The sequence below is a fragment of the Pipistrellus hanaki genome (genome assembly GCF_964339955.1).
Source record: "Pipistrellus hanaki genome assembly, chromosome: 6".
In the NCBI taxonomy this organism is placed as follows: Eukaryota; Metazoa; Chordata; class Mammalia; order Chiroptera; family Vespertilionidae; genus Pipistrellus; species Pipistrellus hanaki.
In genome coordinates this window covers 84,653,212-84,669,828 of record NC_140508.1, presented here as the reverse complement: position 1 = coordinate 84,669,828, position 16,617 = coordinate 84,653,212, and the positions used below count along the sequence as shown (strand labels likewise).

At 54.4% G+C, this 16,617-nt stretch overlaps 1 protein-coding gene across 18 annotated transcripts in view; it reads left to right on the top strand.

Annotated features, from left to right (window-relative positions):
• The first annotated feature begins 4,051 nt into the window (after window positions 1-4,051).
• Window positions 4,052-16,617, top strand: part of PTPRT (protein tyrosine phosphatase receptor type T) — an 856,519-nt gene continuing 843,953 nt past the window's right edge. For 17 of the 18 annotated variants that reach the window (XM_084887522.1, XM_084887521.1, XM_084887516.1 and 14 more), the window contains exon 1: window positions 4,052-4,391. In XM_084887522.1, the coding sequence (XP_084743648.1) occupies window positions 4,322-4,391 (70 nt within the window). In that variant the 5' untranslated portion in view covers window positions 4,052-4,321. The remainder of the gene's footprint in view (window positions 4,392-16,617) is intronic. The other variant, XM_084887519.1, reaches the window with a different exon arrangement.

Here is a 16,617-nt window from a genome sequence, read left to right as displayed (position 1 = left end):
CGGCTAGCTCACTTGCTGACAGGATGCCCTGAGGTTCAGGCTTCCCCGCTGACTGCTGGGGTGAGGAGATCTGCAGCTAAAATGTCTGGCCGCTCCGGCCTCGGCCCCCACCAGAGCTGAGAGGGAGCCCACTGCTCAGATAAGAAAACTGAGGCCCAGAGAAGGACTGAGTCACCCTAAGGATCAGAGGCTGCCTTCTTGAGCAGAATGGAAGGGGCTGCAGAATGCCACTGCACCCTCTCCAGCTCCTGGCTCCAGCACTGAGGCCGAGCCCAGCCCGGAGCTCCCAGGCTGATGGGGGTGGGGGGGGGAGGGGGGAAGCAGCCACAGCCGCTCTTTTCTAATGAGCACTGGGCTCCTGTGAGGGAGGGTGCGGGGTGCTGCTGCCACCCTCCTCTGACACCCCCCCCACAGAAGCCAGTTCAGAGGGGGCCTGGTGAGAGGCATCTGTGGCCTGAGCCAGGATCCTCTTAAGTGAGAACTGGGGTCCATGGAACTGACCCAGAGAGAAGCCACCTCCCTACCCTGTGAGAAGCATCGCCACAGCGGCCAGTCCTGGGGCCTTGGCACCAGGTCTTGGGCAGGAAGTGCGTCTCGGCCAAAGATTCACAGGAAACCTTAAGGACCGGCATGAGTTCACCAGGGAAACGATGCCGGGAAGGGTGGTCCATGCAGAGGGAAGAGCGGGTGCCCGAGCTCAGCGGTGTGCTTGGTGCCAGAGCCCTGCTGTGAGCTGGTGGGAGCAGGTGCTCCTGGGAGAGCACAGAGGGCTGGGCACCTGGGCAGGCACAGCCGGGGCCGAGGCCGGGCACTGGGCTTGCTCCCCTGGCTGGGCTACCTTGGCAATGGAGCCTCTCTCAGGCCACACGAACCCCATTCACCCCTGGGAGCTTTTGGGGCAGCCATGTGACACATGGGGGGCTCAGGAGGGTGCAGGAGGGCGTGTGCTCTGAAGACACTGAGAACTGGTGGTTCTACTTCTCAGAGAGCTCGAGAGGGAGTGAAGAGGAGCCCCGGGGAGCGGGGACAAGTTAGAAGTGTGACACCGAGCTCCTTACTGGCTTAGAACCCTCCTGCTGCTCTAGGTCTGGCTGTGCCCTGCGATCAGCCATGCCTAGGGGCATAGGTCATGGACTGGGGTCAGCCATGCCTAGGGGCATAGGTCATGGACTGGGGTCAGCCATGCCTAGGGGCATAGGTCATGGACTGGGGTCAGCCATGCCTAGGGGCATAGGTCATGGACTGGGGTCAGCCATGCCTAGGGGCATAGGTCATGGACTGGGGTCAGCCATGCCTAGGGGCATAGGTCATGGACTGGGGTCAGCCATGCCTAGGGGCATAGGTCATGGACTGGGGTCAGCCATGCCTAGGGGCATAGGTCATGGACTGGGGTCAGGCCTCTCTGCAGGCCCTGGGTGAGGGTAGGAGACAGGCAGCAGTTTAGCTCTGAGCCTAAAGCAGTGGTTGGCAAACTGTGGCTCGCGAGCCACATGCGACTCTTTGGCCCCTTGAGTGTGGCTTGGTGTTAGAACCACTTCTTCAAAATAGATAGTACAATGATTGAAATTTCTTCCGAAAACCGACTTCTGCGCATGGGCCACGGAGTTTCAGTGGCACTGTACGTGCGAGCCCGCACGTGGTATTTTGTGGGAGAGCCACACTCAAGGGGCCAAAGAGCCGCATGTGGCTCGTGAGCCGCTGTTTGCCGACCACGGGCCTAAGTGATCTCCCCTTCCACATGTCCTGAGGGCCATTCACCTCTGCCTCCCCAGAGACTTGGCACTGAGTAAGGCGCCCGGTTCGGTGCTCCGGTAAGTGTGTGTAGAATTGTTAAGAATTCCCGAGGCAGCCTGTGAGGTGCCATCAGAGTTCCCACCATCCCCACCGGTACAGTCCCACCTCCCCCAGACAGGACCTGGAGAAACCTGCCTGGCAGTGTGTGTGTGTGTGTGTGTGTGTGTGTGTGTGTGTGAGTGTGTGAGTGTGTGAATGTGAGTGTGTGTGTGTGTGTGAGTGTGTGAATGTGTGTGTGTGAGTGTGTGAATGTGTGTGTGTGAATGTGAGTGTGTGTGTGAGTGTGTGTGTGAATGTGAGTGTGTGTGTGAGTGTGTGTGTGAATGTGTGTGTGTGAGTGTGTGTGTGTGTGTGTGAATGTGAGTGTGAGTGTGTGTGTGTGAGTGTGTGTGAGTGTGAGTGTGTGAATGTGAGTGTGTGAATGTGTGTGTGTGTGAGTGTGAGTGTGTGAATGTGAGTGTGTGTGTGTGAGTGTGTGAATGTGTGTGTGTGTGTGTGTGAGTGTGAGTGTGAGTGTGTGTGAGTGTGTGAATGTGAGTGTGTGTGTGAGTGTGTGTGTGAGTGTGTGAATGTGAGTGTGTGTGTGTGAGTGTGAGTGTGTGAATGTGAGTGTGTGTGTGAGTGTGAGTGTGTGAGTGTTTGAGTGTGTGAGTGTGTGAATGTGAGTGTGTGAGTGTGTGTGAATGTGAGTGTGTGTGTGTGGGTGTGTGTGAGTGTGTGAATGTGAGTGTGTGTGAGTGTGTGAGTGTGTGAATGTGTGTGTGTGTGAGTGTGTGTGTGTGTGAATGTGAGTGAGTGTGTGTGTGTGTGTGAGTGTGTGTGAGTGTGAGTGTGTGTGAGTGTGTGTGTGTGTGTGTGAGAATGTGTGTGTGAGACACACTGGCTATTCCAATAGACCAGTCCAAGCCCTTCAACTTGTGAAGGGGGGTAGTGGTGGCAGCCAGAGGGCAGAAGCAAGTGCCTAGGATTACACGTGAGGGTGGGGAGGTAATGGGTCTTATTCAAGGGCACTGACCCCTCCGCCCGGTGGAAACGGGGGGGGGGGGGGGGGGGGTGAGGAGGAGGCAGAGAGGCCCGGTGTTCTCTGCTGTAGCAACTCAATCCAGAGCGCAGGCGCCCCGCTATGGAAATCCTGGCCAGGCCTGAGTATATTTCGCCCCCAAAGTCTGTCCAGCCCAATTCTTGGAATTCCCAGGATGAGGGTTGCAGGGGGAGGGAGGGGGATGGCTGTCCTGACAGGAGGGAGCACTGCCCAGGTGTTCAGCCCCGGTTTTTACAGCCCCACCCCCAACCCCCTCCCCAGGCCAGGGTCCCTGAGAGCCCCGCTCCCAGGAGGGCAGAGTCTGAGCGAGGGGGCAGTGTTGACTCTGATCTGTGGTTTGGAGCCCCCAGCAGGCCTTTGTTCAGACCGGGGAGAAAAAGGAACAGGCTCCCCGGTCAGTTTCTGGAGGAAGGGAAGGGGGTGAGGCAGCGGGGAAAGGAGTGGGGGCGGGACCGGGAGAGATGTGGGTGGCTCAGAGGGTACCTGGGCGCCGATGGGAGCGGGAGGGGGGCCAGGTGACCGCAGCGTGGTCAGTCAGGCGCCCAGAAGAGAGTGTGTGTGTGAGTGTGTGTGTGAGTGTGAGTGTGAGTGTGAGTGTGTGTGTGTGTGTGAGTGTGAGTGTGAGTGTGAGTGTGAGTGTGTGTGTGTGTGTGTGTTGGCAGGTGCTGACGCTTGGACGAAAATTCTCATCTCAAGGCGTGCCCAGACCTCGCCAGCAGGTGCCTGCCGCCCCAGTTTAGGGCAGATGCCCGTTCCTCCTCTCCCCGACCACCACCCCATTCACTAGCTTCCTCCCCGCCTCCCGCATCGCACCCCCACCCACTCACCTGTTCTCCCATTCCGAGTTCAAAAGGCTGTCCTTCCCCTTTTCACCCCCCCCCCCCGCCCCCGGTGCCTGCGCCCCAGCTGCGGGGATGCCTGGCTGCGGGGGGCACAGGGGCGAGGACCCCGCGGGGCGTGCGCGTGCGGTGTGTGTGTGCGCGGGTGTATGTGCGGTGTGTGTGCGGTGTTTGTGCGGTGTGTGCGGTGTGTGTGTGCGGGTGTGTGCGGTGTGTGTGTGCGGTGTGTGCGGTGTTTGTGCGGTGTGTGTGTGTGTGTGGTGTGTGTGCGGCGGAGGGGATGCGTTAGGCGCGTGACTGTGCAGAGCCCGAGCCGAGGCTGAGCGGGCGCGGGGCGCGGGGGTGAGCGCGGTGGGCGGAGCGCCGGGCGGCGGCGGCGTTAGGACTCGGGGGACACCGCCCCCGGCCCGCCCCCCGGCCGCCCGCCCGGCCTCCGCCTCTCCAGCCTCAGTTCGCGCCGCGCCTCGGACCCAGCGCAGCGCGGACTCCGGAGCCGCAGACCCAGCGCCAGCGGCCGGCGATGCGGGGCCGCCCCGCGCCCGCCCCAGCCCCGGCGCCGGCGCCCGCGGACGGGGACAGGGACAGGGACAGGGACGGGGACGGGGACAGGGACGGGGACAGGGACAGGGGCTGAGCCGCCGCCCGGATGGCGCTGCTCGCCGCGCTCGCCCTCTGCCTGCTCCTGCCGCCCGGCGCCCGCGCCCAGAGCGCCGCAGGTGAGTGCCCCTCCCGCCCGCTCCGGGCCGGGCCCCAGGGAAAGTTGGGCGGGTGCGGGGGACGGCGGTGGCTCGGGGCTCGGCGGCCAGAGCCCGGGTCCCTCCTCCGGATGCCGGCAGCGCGCCCCGCGCCCCGCGCCCCGCGCCCCGCGCCCCGCGCCCCGCGCCCCGCGCCCCGCGCCCCGCGCCCCGCGCCCCGCGCCCCGCGCCCCGCGCCCCGCGCCCCGCGCCCCGCGCCCCGCGCCCCTCGGTTGGCCAAGTTCCACGCCGCACTCCGCGTCCCCGGCGGCGGAGGAACTTTGCGGGCGGCTGCGGGCATTTCCACTCGCTGCTCCCACTTGTCGGAATCCGTCACCCGCGTGTGTGCGGGCGCGGGCTGGGCGCGGGGCGCCGGCTGGAGCGGTCTGGCCGCGGCTCCCCGGGCAGCGCGCGCTTCGGGCTGTGGACGGGGCGCCAGCGGCGGGGCCGCGGGGCCGCCGGGCTGCTTCCCTCCCGGAGGCACGGGGAGCGCCGGACCACCCCGTGCACACCGCCCTCCAGCCGGTCCTCACCCAGCGCCGATTGCACCTGTGGGGTCTGTGCTCATCACAGGTCGACCCCCCCCCCCCCCCGAGCAAATGGGCGCTTGTGAGCGTTCAGTCTGCTCCTGGAAAGTTTGGGGGACCCTATGTGGGTCTGCCCATGGGGAGGAAGGGGAGCAGGGGCATGCTCCGTGTGGGGGTGCCCTGGTGTGTTCCGGATGGCACGTTGGCATGCACAGGAGACCCCCACGATTCGGGGGCCTCCATACCATCAAACTGCACACCACAGGCGGTTCCCAGTCCTCGAACCCCCAAAAGAGCAGTGGCAGGAAGGAGAGGAGGGAGGAAGCGGCGAAGGCAAGCTTCCAAGTTCAAAATCACCTTGAAGTTCCTGCGCGCCCATTGGTGTTGGGGTGGCCACGCCGAACGCAGGTTGCTGGGGTCGGGTCGCAGGGCAGGCGGAGACCAGCCGTGGCACTCAGGGAAGGCGCTTTCGGATGCTGACGGCCGGCGGGCCCGTTATGTTATCAGGCAGAGGAAGGAAGAGAAAGACAGCAGGCAGGCGGGCAGGCCGGAGCTCCGGGAATGCGCCCTCTCCAGACAGGCTGCCTCCGAAGTTAAGGACCGCTGGAGGGACCCTCTGCCTGAAATGCTGGGCTCCTTTGCTCCAGACCCGAACGGCAGCTGACTGTGGGGCTTGTGTGGAGGGACAGCCTGTCTCCCGGCGGGAAGTTAGGCGGCCAGGACGCTTCCCTGGAGTCCTGTGAAGAGGAGGAGGTCGGATTAGTCAGGGGGAGAAGAGGGATACACATGACGCTGATGTAAAGATGGTGCTCAGGTCCTGGTTTCCTGGCTTTGGGGTCTGTGCGAGGCGCGCTAACGGGGGGGGGGGGGGGGGGGGGGGAGGGGAGGGGGGGGGAGGAGGCTGCTTGTGGTGGTCCTGGGGACCGGCATGGCTTGTGCCTTAGGTTTTCCCTGTCCTCCAAGTCCTGGCCCACAGGAATAGTATGTGCTCACGTTGTCGCAGCAGCAGCAACAACAACAACAACAACAACAACAAAACAGTATTAAAAAGATCCCACCATGGGTCTCACGGGATCCGTGCTTGGGTTAGCGCTCGGTAAAGCCATAGCGGCTTGGGGACCAGTTCCATGCAGAAAGCACGCCGGATCGGGATGCTGCCGCCAGGTGGCGCTCGCCCACAACGGTTAAAATGCAAATCTAGTTGCTTTCATCTCTGGAATAGAACTTCTTTTCAAATTTTAAATGAGTAATGTGTTTATTCAGCAGCCTTTTGTTAAAAGCATCAGAGGAGTGTGAGGAGCGAGCACCTTTTTCTTTGTTGCTCTTTGGAACCCGGGGGAAAGGAAAGCCACCCTGGAGGACAGTTTGGGAAGAAATGGACTGTTCAGGCACCATATGCTTCCTGCGGTTCCACCTGAGCCGCTGGCTCCTGCAGATCGCCCACAGCCTGCACGGAGCGAGCGGCCGCGTTTGTTCCAGGGGCTCCTTAAGTGAGTGGGCGCGGATTGTTTTGGAGACTGGGTTTATTCTAAGCCTCATTTGCAAAAATGGGGATTTGCGGTGTCCTCTATTCATTCTGGTTTCACGCTAACCAGACTATTCAAATTAGGTGACTTTCCTAGGTTCCTTCATGAGGAACGCTGCAAATGTTGACTTTTAAAAATGGGCCTTTATGTTACATTTTTTCTAAACACAGAAGTTGTTGGAATCCAAATCTAGCATATATATAACAACAGCTTGATTTCCTTTAAAGCCTCTTGTTTAAAACTTTTGTCAAGTTTGGGTAAATAATACATTTTAAATTCAATGGCATGCTCTCTCTATTCTTTTAATATGAAAATTCCCACTCTGGAAAGCAACTTCAAGTCTGTAAGCTTCCGTTTAGCAAGCAGTTGGGGCAATACGTTTTGCTGCACCACGCTGGTCCCTGTGTCTAGAAGTCCATGGTGCCATTCTCCCTTACTCTAAGGAGTGTTTCACGAGTCAGGATGATTTTTGTAAGGAATGCTAGTAAAAAAAAAAAAAAAAACGCATCGAAAGTCAGCCTGTTACAAGTGTGGCAAAACATGATCTAGGATGGGTTAAGAGGGAAACAGTTAAACAAGCGGAGAAGGGGTAATTGGTCCATTTACTGCAGGGCATCAGCCTTCATACATTGAGAGCAAAAAACGGATCCTAGAGGGGCTGGCCTGCGATCGCAGTCGTTAGCAGTGCGGTCATTTAAGGCGATAATCATTGCCAGAGGCCTCTGGGGAACTGTTAGCAGTACAGTCAGATCTCACTTTCCGTCTTGGATTGCTCGATTTGTTTCCTGATAAAAGAACAATTAACGTGCAAACCTGGCTTGGATCCTGTTTCAGCAACAATTGCAAACACATCCCCTGTGACAGCAGACCATCTTCTTGGGTTACAACGCACTAACTATCCTTCTTTCTCCTCCACTTAATTTCTTCTAGCTCCCCCGTCCCCCTCCGTCCGCCCCCCGGCACACACACACACACACACACACACACACACACACACACAGCTCCTGCGGGCTCTGTCCGAGCTGCCAGCCGAGAGGCGTCCGCTGTCCTACGTAACCCTCACCTTTCAGAGCCATGATCGCAGGGCGTCACAGCATTGTTCTTTTCAGCACGGGATACTCCCATGACTCTCGGACGGCGTTGCTGTGGAAACGGGCAATGCCATGTAGGCGGTGGGCCCTTGATAAATATTTATTGATGATGAGGATGAAGAGATGGTGGCGTCTCTGGCAACCATGGCGAGGGATACGGGAGTTGAAGCCGAGAGGCAGTCTGGGAGAGAGAGAGAGAGAGAGAGAGAGAGAGAGAGAGAGAGAGAGAGAGAGAAAGAGAGAGAGACACGAGGATGAGCTTGGAGTCCGAAGTCCTAAGTTGAATCCTGCCACTGCTTTCTCTCTCCAGCTTGGCCAGCTCGCGCACTTCATTCCTCTTCTCGGATCCCCAGCTTCTCATTTGTGAGAGGGGATGGTTATCGCTGCCTCCCTGGATTCCGGAAGCCTGAAGATGGTGCGTGCTGAGTGAAGAGGGGACCGCGCACAGCGGGACTTGATTCCTCCCGGAGCCTGCTCGGGGGCTGGCCTTGGCATTGGTGTGTGGACACAGGCCAGAGGAGCATTGGTGGGCAGCTCGGTTAGGAATTGGCAGTGAGATGGCAGGTTTTGGTGATGATTTCTACTTTTTCGTCTTGTTGGAGGTTGATTCCCTGCCACCAGAAGGAGATTTAAAATGAAAATTTCTAACAGGTGACACTAATACACGTGGCCATTCAAGGGTTTAGACAGGACTGTTTAAGTACGTTTATGTTCCTAAATGAGAACCGATTAAAAAATACACATGTTGCACATTGTAATGGGAAAGTGTTTGGGTTTATCCCCTCTCCCTTCCTGCCACCCTTCCTCCTCCAACCTTCCTCCCCTCCAGGGCCTTGTCCCTCATCCATGCCCATCTCTTACCCAGAAACCAAGTGCATGGCGCTCCAGGGCCTCGGGGGGAGGCGCGTTGTGCCCTCGGTAACAAGCAAAGAATAAGCTGACATACAGAGGGCTGCGGCATTCCAGAAAATAAAAAAGGGAAAAAGCTATGAGGTTATTGAAAATAAACCATGTCCAACAAGTGTAATAGCCTTTACAAGCGCATTACAGACTTGGGCTGGGAGGCAACACCATGTAGATATTAGAAAGCAGTTGGAGTGTCTCCAAAACCCGATAAAACGGAGTTGAATTGGGTTGGAGAGGGAGAACCCACAGACTTGTTTTAACGGATTAATAACGTCCAGGTGCAGCCAGAGGGACATGGTGATCACTAGTGTTGTGTCCGGGTTGGCCATCGTGACCACGGGGTTCAGAATTCGGTGTGGGCTTGCCGGACACTTTTATTTGCCTGGAAAACAGAGACACAAACAGGTCAGCGCCATTTACTTGTCATCTATTCGTAAGAGTTTCAGGCACCAAAGAAGCTACCGAGGAAGCTAGTGAGGATTCTGGGCATAGATTCCCAATGGGCCTATCAGAAGTCACCTGGGGAAAATTGGAATGAATGTGTCAGAAAGGCGGAATGGTGAAAGGGTGCGGAGCCACTGAGGGAGGGTGGTCACTCAGCGTGTTTATCTCAAACGCCAGTGTTATTTCACTGAGCCCTCTGAGCTAATTACACAGGCAGGGCTGCTGGGAGCCCCAGGCCCAGCACCAGGCTGGTGGGCAACTAACACTCTCATGTGACCCGTAGTGTTACTGACGCATTTTCATCTCACACGGGAGTCAGTCTGCTGCCTGACACACACACATCCACTGGTGCGTGCGTGGAAGAGTTATACAGTCTTTTCAATTTCTTGAACATTCAGCTTAAAATTTTTATTGTTTGCTGGAGGGAATAAAAAATGGTGATACCACTTTGGTAAGCAGTTTGGCAGTTTCTTTGAAAAGTTAAACGTACATGCGCCATAGGGTCCAGCAGTTCCACTTCTAGAAATCTACCCAACGGAAACATGGACACACAAAGACACGTGTGAATGCTCCTGGAAGCATTGGTCATGGTAGCCCCAATCTGGAAGCCACCTCAGTGACCAACTGGTGAATCCATCCGATGGACTAGGGCTAGGAATAAAAAAGAATGAGCCATCTATACTAATAAAAGGGTAATATGCTAATTAGAGCAGATGTCTTCTGGACAACCTTCCAGAAGTCCTTTTAGACAAAGCTGCAGTGACTGCAAAGGGCCCAGGCTCAGACAGATGGAGGCCAGACTGGGGGAGGCCAGACTTGGGGGAGGCCAGACGGAGAGAGGCCAGATTGCAGCTTCGACCAGGGGCCAAGGCAGAGGCGATTAGGGGTGATCAGGTCAGCAGGAGAGCAAGTTAGGGGTGATCAGGCTGGCAGGGGGCAAGATAGGGGCAATCAGGCTGGCAGGGGGCAAGGTAGGGGCTATTAGGCCAGCAGGCAGAGGGGTTAGGGGTGACCAGGCAAGCAGGCAGAGGGGTTAGGGGCGAGAAGGCAGGCAGGCAGGCAGGCGAGCAGTTAGGAGCCAGTGGTCTGGATTGTGAGGCATGCCTGACTGCTGGTTTAAATCAGCAGTAGGACATCTCCCGAGGGGTCCCAGATAGGAGAGGGTGCAGGCCAGGCTGAGCACCTCTGCCCCCTTTCTCTAGTCAATATTTATATAGTGCGTGCCACAACATGGATGAACTTCATAAAGCATTAGGCTAAGCAAAAGAAGTTAGATGCGAAAGGTGACATGCTATATGAAGTACTCAGAAAAGGCCAATCTACACTGAGTGGCCAGATTATTATGATCTCTGAATGCAAAATAATCTGGCCACTCAGTATATATTAGCCTTTTATTATATAGGATGTACACTGAGTGGCCAGATTATTATGCGTTCAGAGGTCATCATAATCTGGCCACTCAGTGTATAGAGACAGAAAGCAGGTCAGTGGTTGCCTGGGCTGGGCCCAGGAGCAGGGATTTATGGGGGGCATTCTTTGAAGTGATGGAGAGATTTGAGAACTGGGAGGTGGTTACGGTTGTATAACTATATAAATCCCGGCTCCCAGCTTGGGACGTGTCCCTGATAAGTTACTTCTCTGTTTGGAATCCATATTTCTGCAGCTGTGAAAGTGGGCACAGCCAAGAGCCGGAGAGAATGCCTGTCAGTTGTACAGCTAAGCTCCTGGCACAGAGCAGGCACTCAGTAAACAGCATTACTATTACTTAGCCTTCGCCAGTTTCCAAAATAATGTGTTGCATCAGTTATTCGAAAGGCATTAGTTTTTGGTTCTCTCTCAGCTCTTCAGACCGTGAATTAAATCAGGGAACCAACGTTTCTTTCCCCTTAGTGGTTTGGCAAAAACGCAGAAGTTTAAAACCACCAGGTTTTGAAAAGGATCTGAGCAGTTAGGTGGCTTTGTCCATTGTAGAGTCGTGGATACCGGAACCGCTCTTTTGAGAGCTAACTCGGCCGTGCCTGTTAACCTTGAAGATGGGAGCGCCTTGTGCCTGGCGTTTGGGTAGGGTATGGATTGGTGGGGGCAAGACTAGACCATTCACCCGCCTTCTCCCTCGTTAAGCCAAGGATGTGATGTTTAACAGAAGAGGAGAACTGCCCCACTTGGGAGCCAAGGCAACAGGTGCCAGTCCCTTAGTGCACTAATGGTGAACGGCTCCCAGCGGGCCAGCTTCCCCGGACAGGAACACCTGTTTCCTTCCTTCCTTCCTTCCTTCCTTCCTTCCTTCCTTCCTTCCTTCCTTCCTTCCTTCCTTCCTTCCTTCCTTCCTTCCTTATCTCATCTAGGGGAAATGGTGAACAACATAGACTGATGAACAAGAACAGACCCAGAGAGAAGGAGCCATGGGTCAGACTGTTGGACCTCAGTGGGAGGGTGGGGATAAAAGGGAGAGATTAACCAAAGGACTTATGTGCATGCATATGAGCCTAACCAGTGGTCAAGGACAATAGGGAGTGGGGGCATGAGTGGGGATGGGGTGGGGGATGAGAATGGGGGGTTGAGGACAAATATGTGATACCTTAATCAATAAAGAAATAAAAAAAAAGGAACTCCTGTTTTCTCAGATCACCCCCACTTTGCCTTACTGTGGTGCCAAAACCAATAGCAAGATCAGCAACCCGAGCCTCCTTGGGGGGGCTTTCTATTCATCCACATGTGTTCGCCCGGCATCAGCGCTTTGGAACAAGCATGCTCTAATGCAGTGTTTCCCAACCTTCTCTCATGATGAGAATCACCTGGTGTAGTTGTTAAAACACAGATTCCTGAATCCCAACTAAGAAGTGCTAAACTAGAATTTTTGGGAACATATAGGTAAAATTGTATACTTAACTAGTGCTCTAAGACAGATTTTATATACAGAGCACTAAGTTAGGTATGCAATTTTACCTATATGTTCTCAAAAATTCTAGTTTAGCACTTCTTAGTTGGGATTCAGGAATCTGTGTTTTAACAACTCCACCAGGTGATTCTCATCATGAGAGAAGGTTGGGAAACACTGCTCTAATGGGTTCATGCCAGGAGGAGACATTTTTAAAGAGCGCTTAGTGTTTGATCCTCATAAATGAGTGGCTTGGGAGCGTTTGGACTTGTTTTAATTGATTATCTGTATGGCTTACTGTTGCTGTGCACATGATCACAGGTTGGGCAAGCCAGGCTCATTGTCACCGTTTTCAGACATTTGGGAGAGCGTCCATATTTTTCTGTGGCAGCCAGGGGCTTCAGGCTCACCTCTAGGTTTTCTCTCCCAAACGTGCAGCCAAGTCATTGTTCAAAATAGAGCCCTGGTCCCGTTTAGCGGTGACACGGAAAACTGAGGTGCACCTTGTGGTGCTTTATTTGAAATCTGGAGTAAAACAGGACAAAGCAGGGGCCTGCTGGTGGTGTCAGGGACAGAACCAGAAAGCTGTCCTAAACAGCAGGTGTGTATGCCCATTTATCTCTGTGACTTTTAAAAAAGTCGATGTGGCACAGAACTTATTACAAATACTTTTGACATTGTCACACTATGTGCTTTAATTAGAGGCTAGCTTAGAAGTTGATGTCACCATTTCTTTCTCCCTTCCCTTCCCTTCCCTTCCCTTCCCTTCCCTTCCCTTCCCTTCCCTTCCCTTCCCTTCCCTTCCCTTCCCTTCCCTTCCCTTCCCTTCCCTTCCCTTCCCTTCCCTTCCCTTCCCTTCCCTTCCCTTCCCTTCCCTTCCCTTCCCTTCCCTTCCCTTCCCTTCCCTTCCCTTCCCTTCCCTTCCCTTCCCTTCCCTTCCCTTCCCTTCCCTTCCCTTCCCTTCCCTTCCCTTCCCTTCCCTTCCCTTCCCTTCCCTTCCCTTCCCTTCCCTTCCCTTCCCTTCCCTTCCCTTCCCTTCCCTTCCCTTCCCTTCCCTTCCCTTCCCTTCCCTTCCCTTCCCTTCCCTTCCCTTCCCTTCCCTTCCCTTCCCTTCCCTTCCCTTCCCTTCCCTTCCCTTCCCTTCCCTTCCCTTCCCTTCCCTTCCCTTCCCTTCCCTTCCCTTCCCTTCCCTTCCCTTCCCTTCCCTTCCCTTCCCTTCCCTTCCCTTCCCTTCCCTTCCCTTCCCTTCCCTTCCCTTCCCTTCCCTTCCCTTCCCTTCCCTTCCCTTCCCTTCCCTTCCCTTCCCTTCCCTTCCCTTCCCTTCCCTTCCCTTCCCTTCCCTTCCCTTCCCTTCCCTTCCCTTCCCTTCCCTTCCCTTCCCTTCCCTTCCCTTCCCTTCCCTTCCCTTCCCTTCCCTTCCCTTCCCTTCCCTTCCCTTCCCTTCCCTTCCCTTCCCTTCCCTTCCCTTCCCTTCCCTTCCCTTCCCTTCCCTTCCCTCTTTAATAAGTATCTTGGAATGGACCCCTACGTGCATGGCCCAGATGAGTCTCATCTCTCTGTTTCTTGGGCACCAACTTTCCGAAAAGAAGAGAAGTAAATCTTCGTCTGCCTCTAAGGGAGGGTGATACCTGTGCTAGTTATCGATCGCTGTGTAACAAGTTATCCCCCTTTGGGCCAGGAACCTGGGTGTGGCTCCAGCTGGCTCCCTGGCTGTGGATCAATCATAGGATGCAATCAGGTGTCACCTGGGGCTGCAGTCAGCTCAGCTGGAATGGGAAGGGTCTGCCTCCAGGCTCGCTCGCACGGCTGTTGGGAGGATTCGGTTGTTGGCTTGAGGGACTCCGTGTCTCATGAGCTGTTGGCTAGAAGCTGCCCTGGGTTCCTTGCCAGACGGGCCCCTCCCTCAGGACGTGGTAGCTGGCTTCATCAGAGGAGCAATTGAGAGGGCAGGAGAGACTGTGAGCAAAGCGGAAGTCTGGCTTCTATAACTTATATTTGGAAAGGACACCCCATCACGTCGGCCGTATTCTGTTTGTTCGAAGGAAGTCATAGGTCCAGCACACTCAGGGGGCGGGAGTCACTCGAGGGCTGGAATCCGGGGAAGTGGGCATCACTGGGGGACCTTTCAGGAGCTGCCTCCCACAGGGACCTCAAGTAATAGACCAGGGTAGGAAATATTGTATCTTGGACAGAAATAACGTTTAAAGTGTGTCCAAATCATTTAATTCTTTTTATTATTGTGGGCATGAGTGTCAACTCATTGACAGGGATTTACTCTTTAAAGGAGACATTTATTGTCTCAGAATTCACTTAGCCCCAATCTAAAAAATGTTAATTAGGAATGTCAGAAAGTAAAAACTAGTTACTGTAAAGATCCACCAGAAAACTTTTTAAACTTTACCCTAAAAGCTGAAGTACTATGACATTTTTATAAGACTGTAGATCTTTCACACTAGTCCCCAGGTTCCAACTTATAGAAAACACCTAATAGATTAGAGCTATACTATCACTTAGCTGAAATTTACTGTTTTTATTATACGTAGACTTCCCAGTTCTAAAAATTAGTACTTATTTTAGGCCTTTTTGACACATTTCCAAAAAGTATTTAATCGTCACGTAAAACTAACATTGAGGACTTAATAAGGAACTGCGATGAAAAGTTTTCATGTAGGTGTACAAATTGTCATGTGGATCAAAATACGTCCTGCCTGCTCTTGTGGTTTCAGTGGCTGTGACAACAGTACAGTCCTTCCAGAAGAAACACAGTCACAGTATTTTTTTCAGGTTGGGGCCCATGAGATCTTCCAGTGAAGGATGGTTTTGTCAAAACCCAAATGGGCAGACCAGGCATTGGAATTCCTGGTGGGGTCCTGCTCCAGGAATCTGTCTGTTTTCACAGGTTACCTATGTGTCTGGGGTGGCGATGCGGTGGTGGTGATGTTTCCCAAGGTCCCTTTGTGCTTGTCTGGGCCTCATCAACATTTAGGCAGGAGGGTCACCGATTTATGATGGTCCCAACCCCAGGCCCTTTTGGAGTCACTTCCACAAGGTGACCCTGGGGAAGGAGGAGGCAACACCCCTTGAGGCTGGCCTTTCGTCTGTCCAGGGGCGGTGTCTGTCTGGCCTTCACGTTCAGGGGCGTGACTTTTTGAGCACTTTCTTCTGTGTGGACTGTCGTGTCAGGCCTGCTTGTCCACGGTGGGGTGGCAGGCCTCCTCCTTGGCGTGAGGGAGGGAGGCGCATACTTTCCTAGGTGTCTAGGTCGGCGCTGCGGCAGGCGGTTATGTGGAACCTGCACAGCCTCACATGCAGGACGGGGTCAAGGACCTCATTCCCGCTGTCCCTGCTGGAGTTCAAGGCCACTTCCATGTCCACTTCTATTTCCAGCGCCCGGGCTCCTGACGTTCACATTGTTATTTCCCCCTTTTCCTCTACATCTTTCCTCTGCGGAATATTGGCCACTTATTATCCCTTCACCTTCTGCATTATTTGTCACTTTTCGTTAGAGGACAGGTGTGTTTGGGTGGGGGCGTGGTTTCCAGCTAAGAAACCTCAGGAACCAAGACTTCCAGCCGAGGTTCTAACCTGCCTCAGACCAGAGGGGGGTGGGGGCAGGCGAGAGGCATGGTCAGGATTTTCAGAAGCTGGAGCGCTGCTGCCAGCCTTTTCTCTGCGTCTCAGCAGGCTCCGGCTCAGGATGGTGATCTTCCTCCACACAAAAGTGTCTGCGACAAAGCGGAGGGCAGCTTTCACACACTTGAGCTGCATTGTCTCGAGGCCATTTAAATTAGGCTCATGGAGGAACTGTGGAAACATGTAATTTCATCTATTACGATGCTCAGCTTAAACATGCAAACACTTTCCTTGAACCCAAGTACCACAGCACCCTTGCTTCACTCAGACGTTTCAAAAACATTTTTTTTTTTTTTGGGGGGGGGTATACAACAATGAAACATTTCCATCTCAATGAACTCCTTTGAATTCTTTCTGTGCAGAGGATGTGCGTTCCAGGTGGAAGATAATTCCTGGGACTTGGCCTTCTGAACACCATTTTGGTGGAGGAGCACAATTAACCTGAACAAATCTCAGAGTCCCGAGGTCATGGTTGCCTGTGAAAGGCATATGCATATTTTAAAACAGAGCGTCTTAGATTCATTTGGGACCACTCTCCTTATTGGTCACTTTCTTTTTAAAGTGAAAGTTAATCAAGTCAGAGCTTCCTTACGTTTATTGTCTTCGCTTCTTCCTACATATAAGACTCGAGCACACATCTCTTGTGTGAAAAAGCGTATCGGTGTTGCTCTTACCTGAGAACTGGCTCAGCAAGCACAGAAGCATTTCTCAGTCCCGGTCCCGTTGCCTCTCCCCTCCAGACCTCAGCAGCTGTCCTCTGTCCCTGGGACCTTGCTGACCACCAGTTCCGCCTGGCGCTCTGGGACTCCTTGGTGCTCCCCTCCTCCCAGGCTACCTTCTCAAATGTCTACTCCGAGGCACCCCTTTGCAATCCACAGATTCAGACACTTATTTCTTTTGGGGTCTGAATTCCCTTGGTCCAAGCCACCCTTATGGCTCCATATAGAAGATCCCGGGAGTGATGCCGTGGGCTCAGCCATCCTTCATTACATGTTAGGTCCAAACAGTTGGAAGAGGAAGAACGGAGGATGAATTCTATTTGACTCTGCTCCTCCCACAGAAATTCCCATAGTTCAGGCACAGTTTTACCCATTGCTCCCCACATCAGCTTTCTGATCCCCGACTAAAACCTGGCCATGACGGGGCGCTCTTTATGCCTGTCCCACTTAGGACACCAAATGGCACAGTTTCACCGGGGTTGCT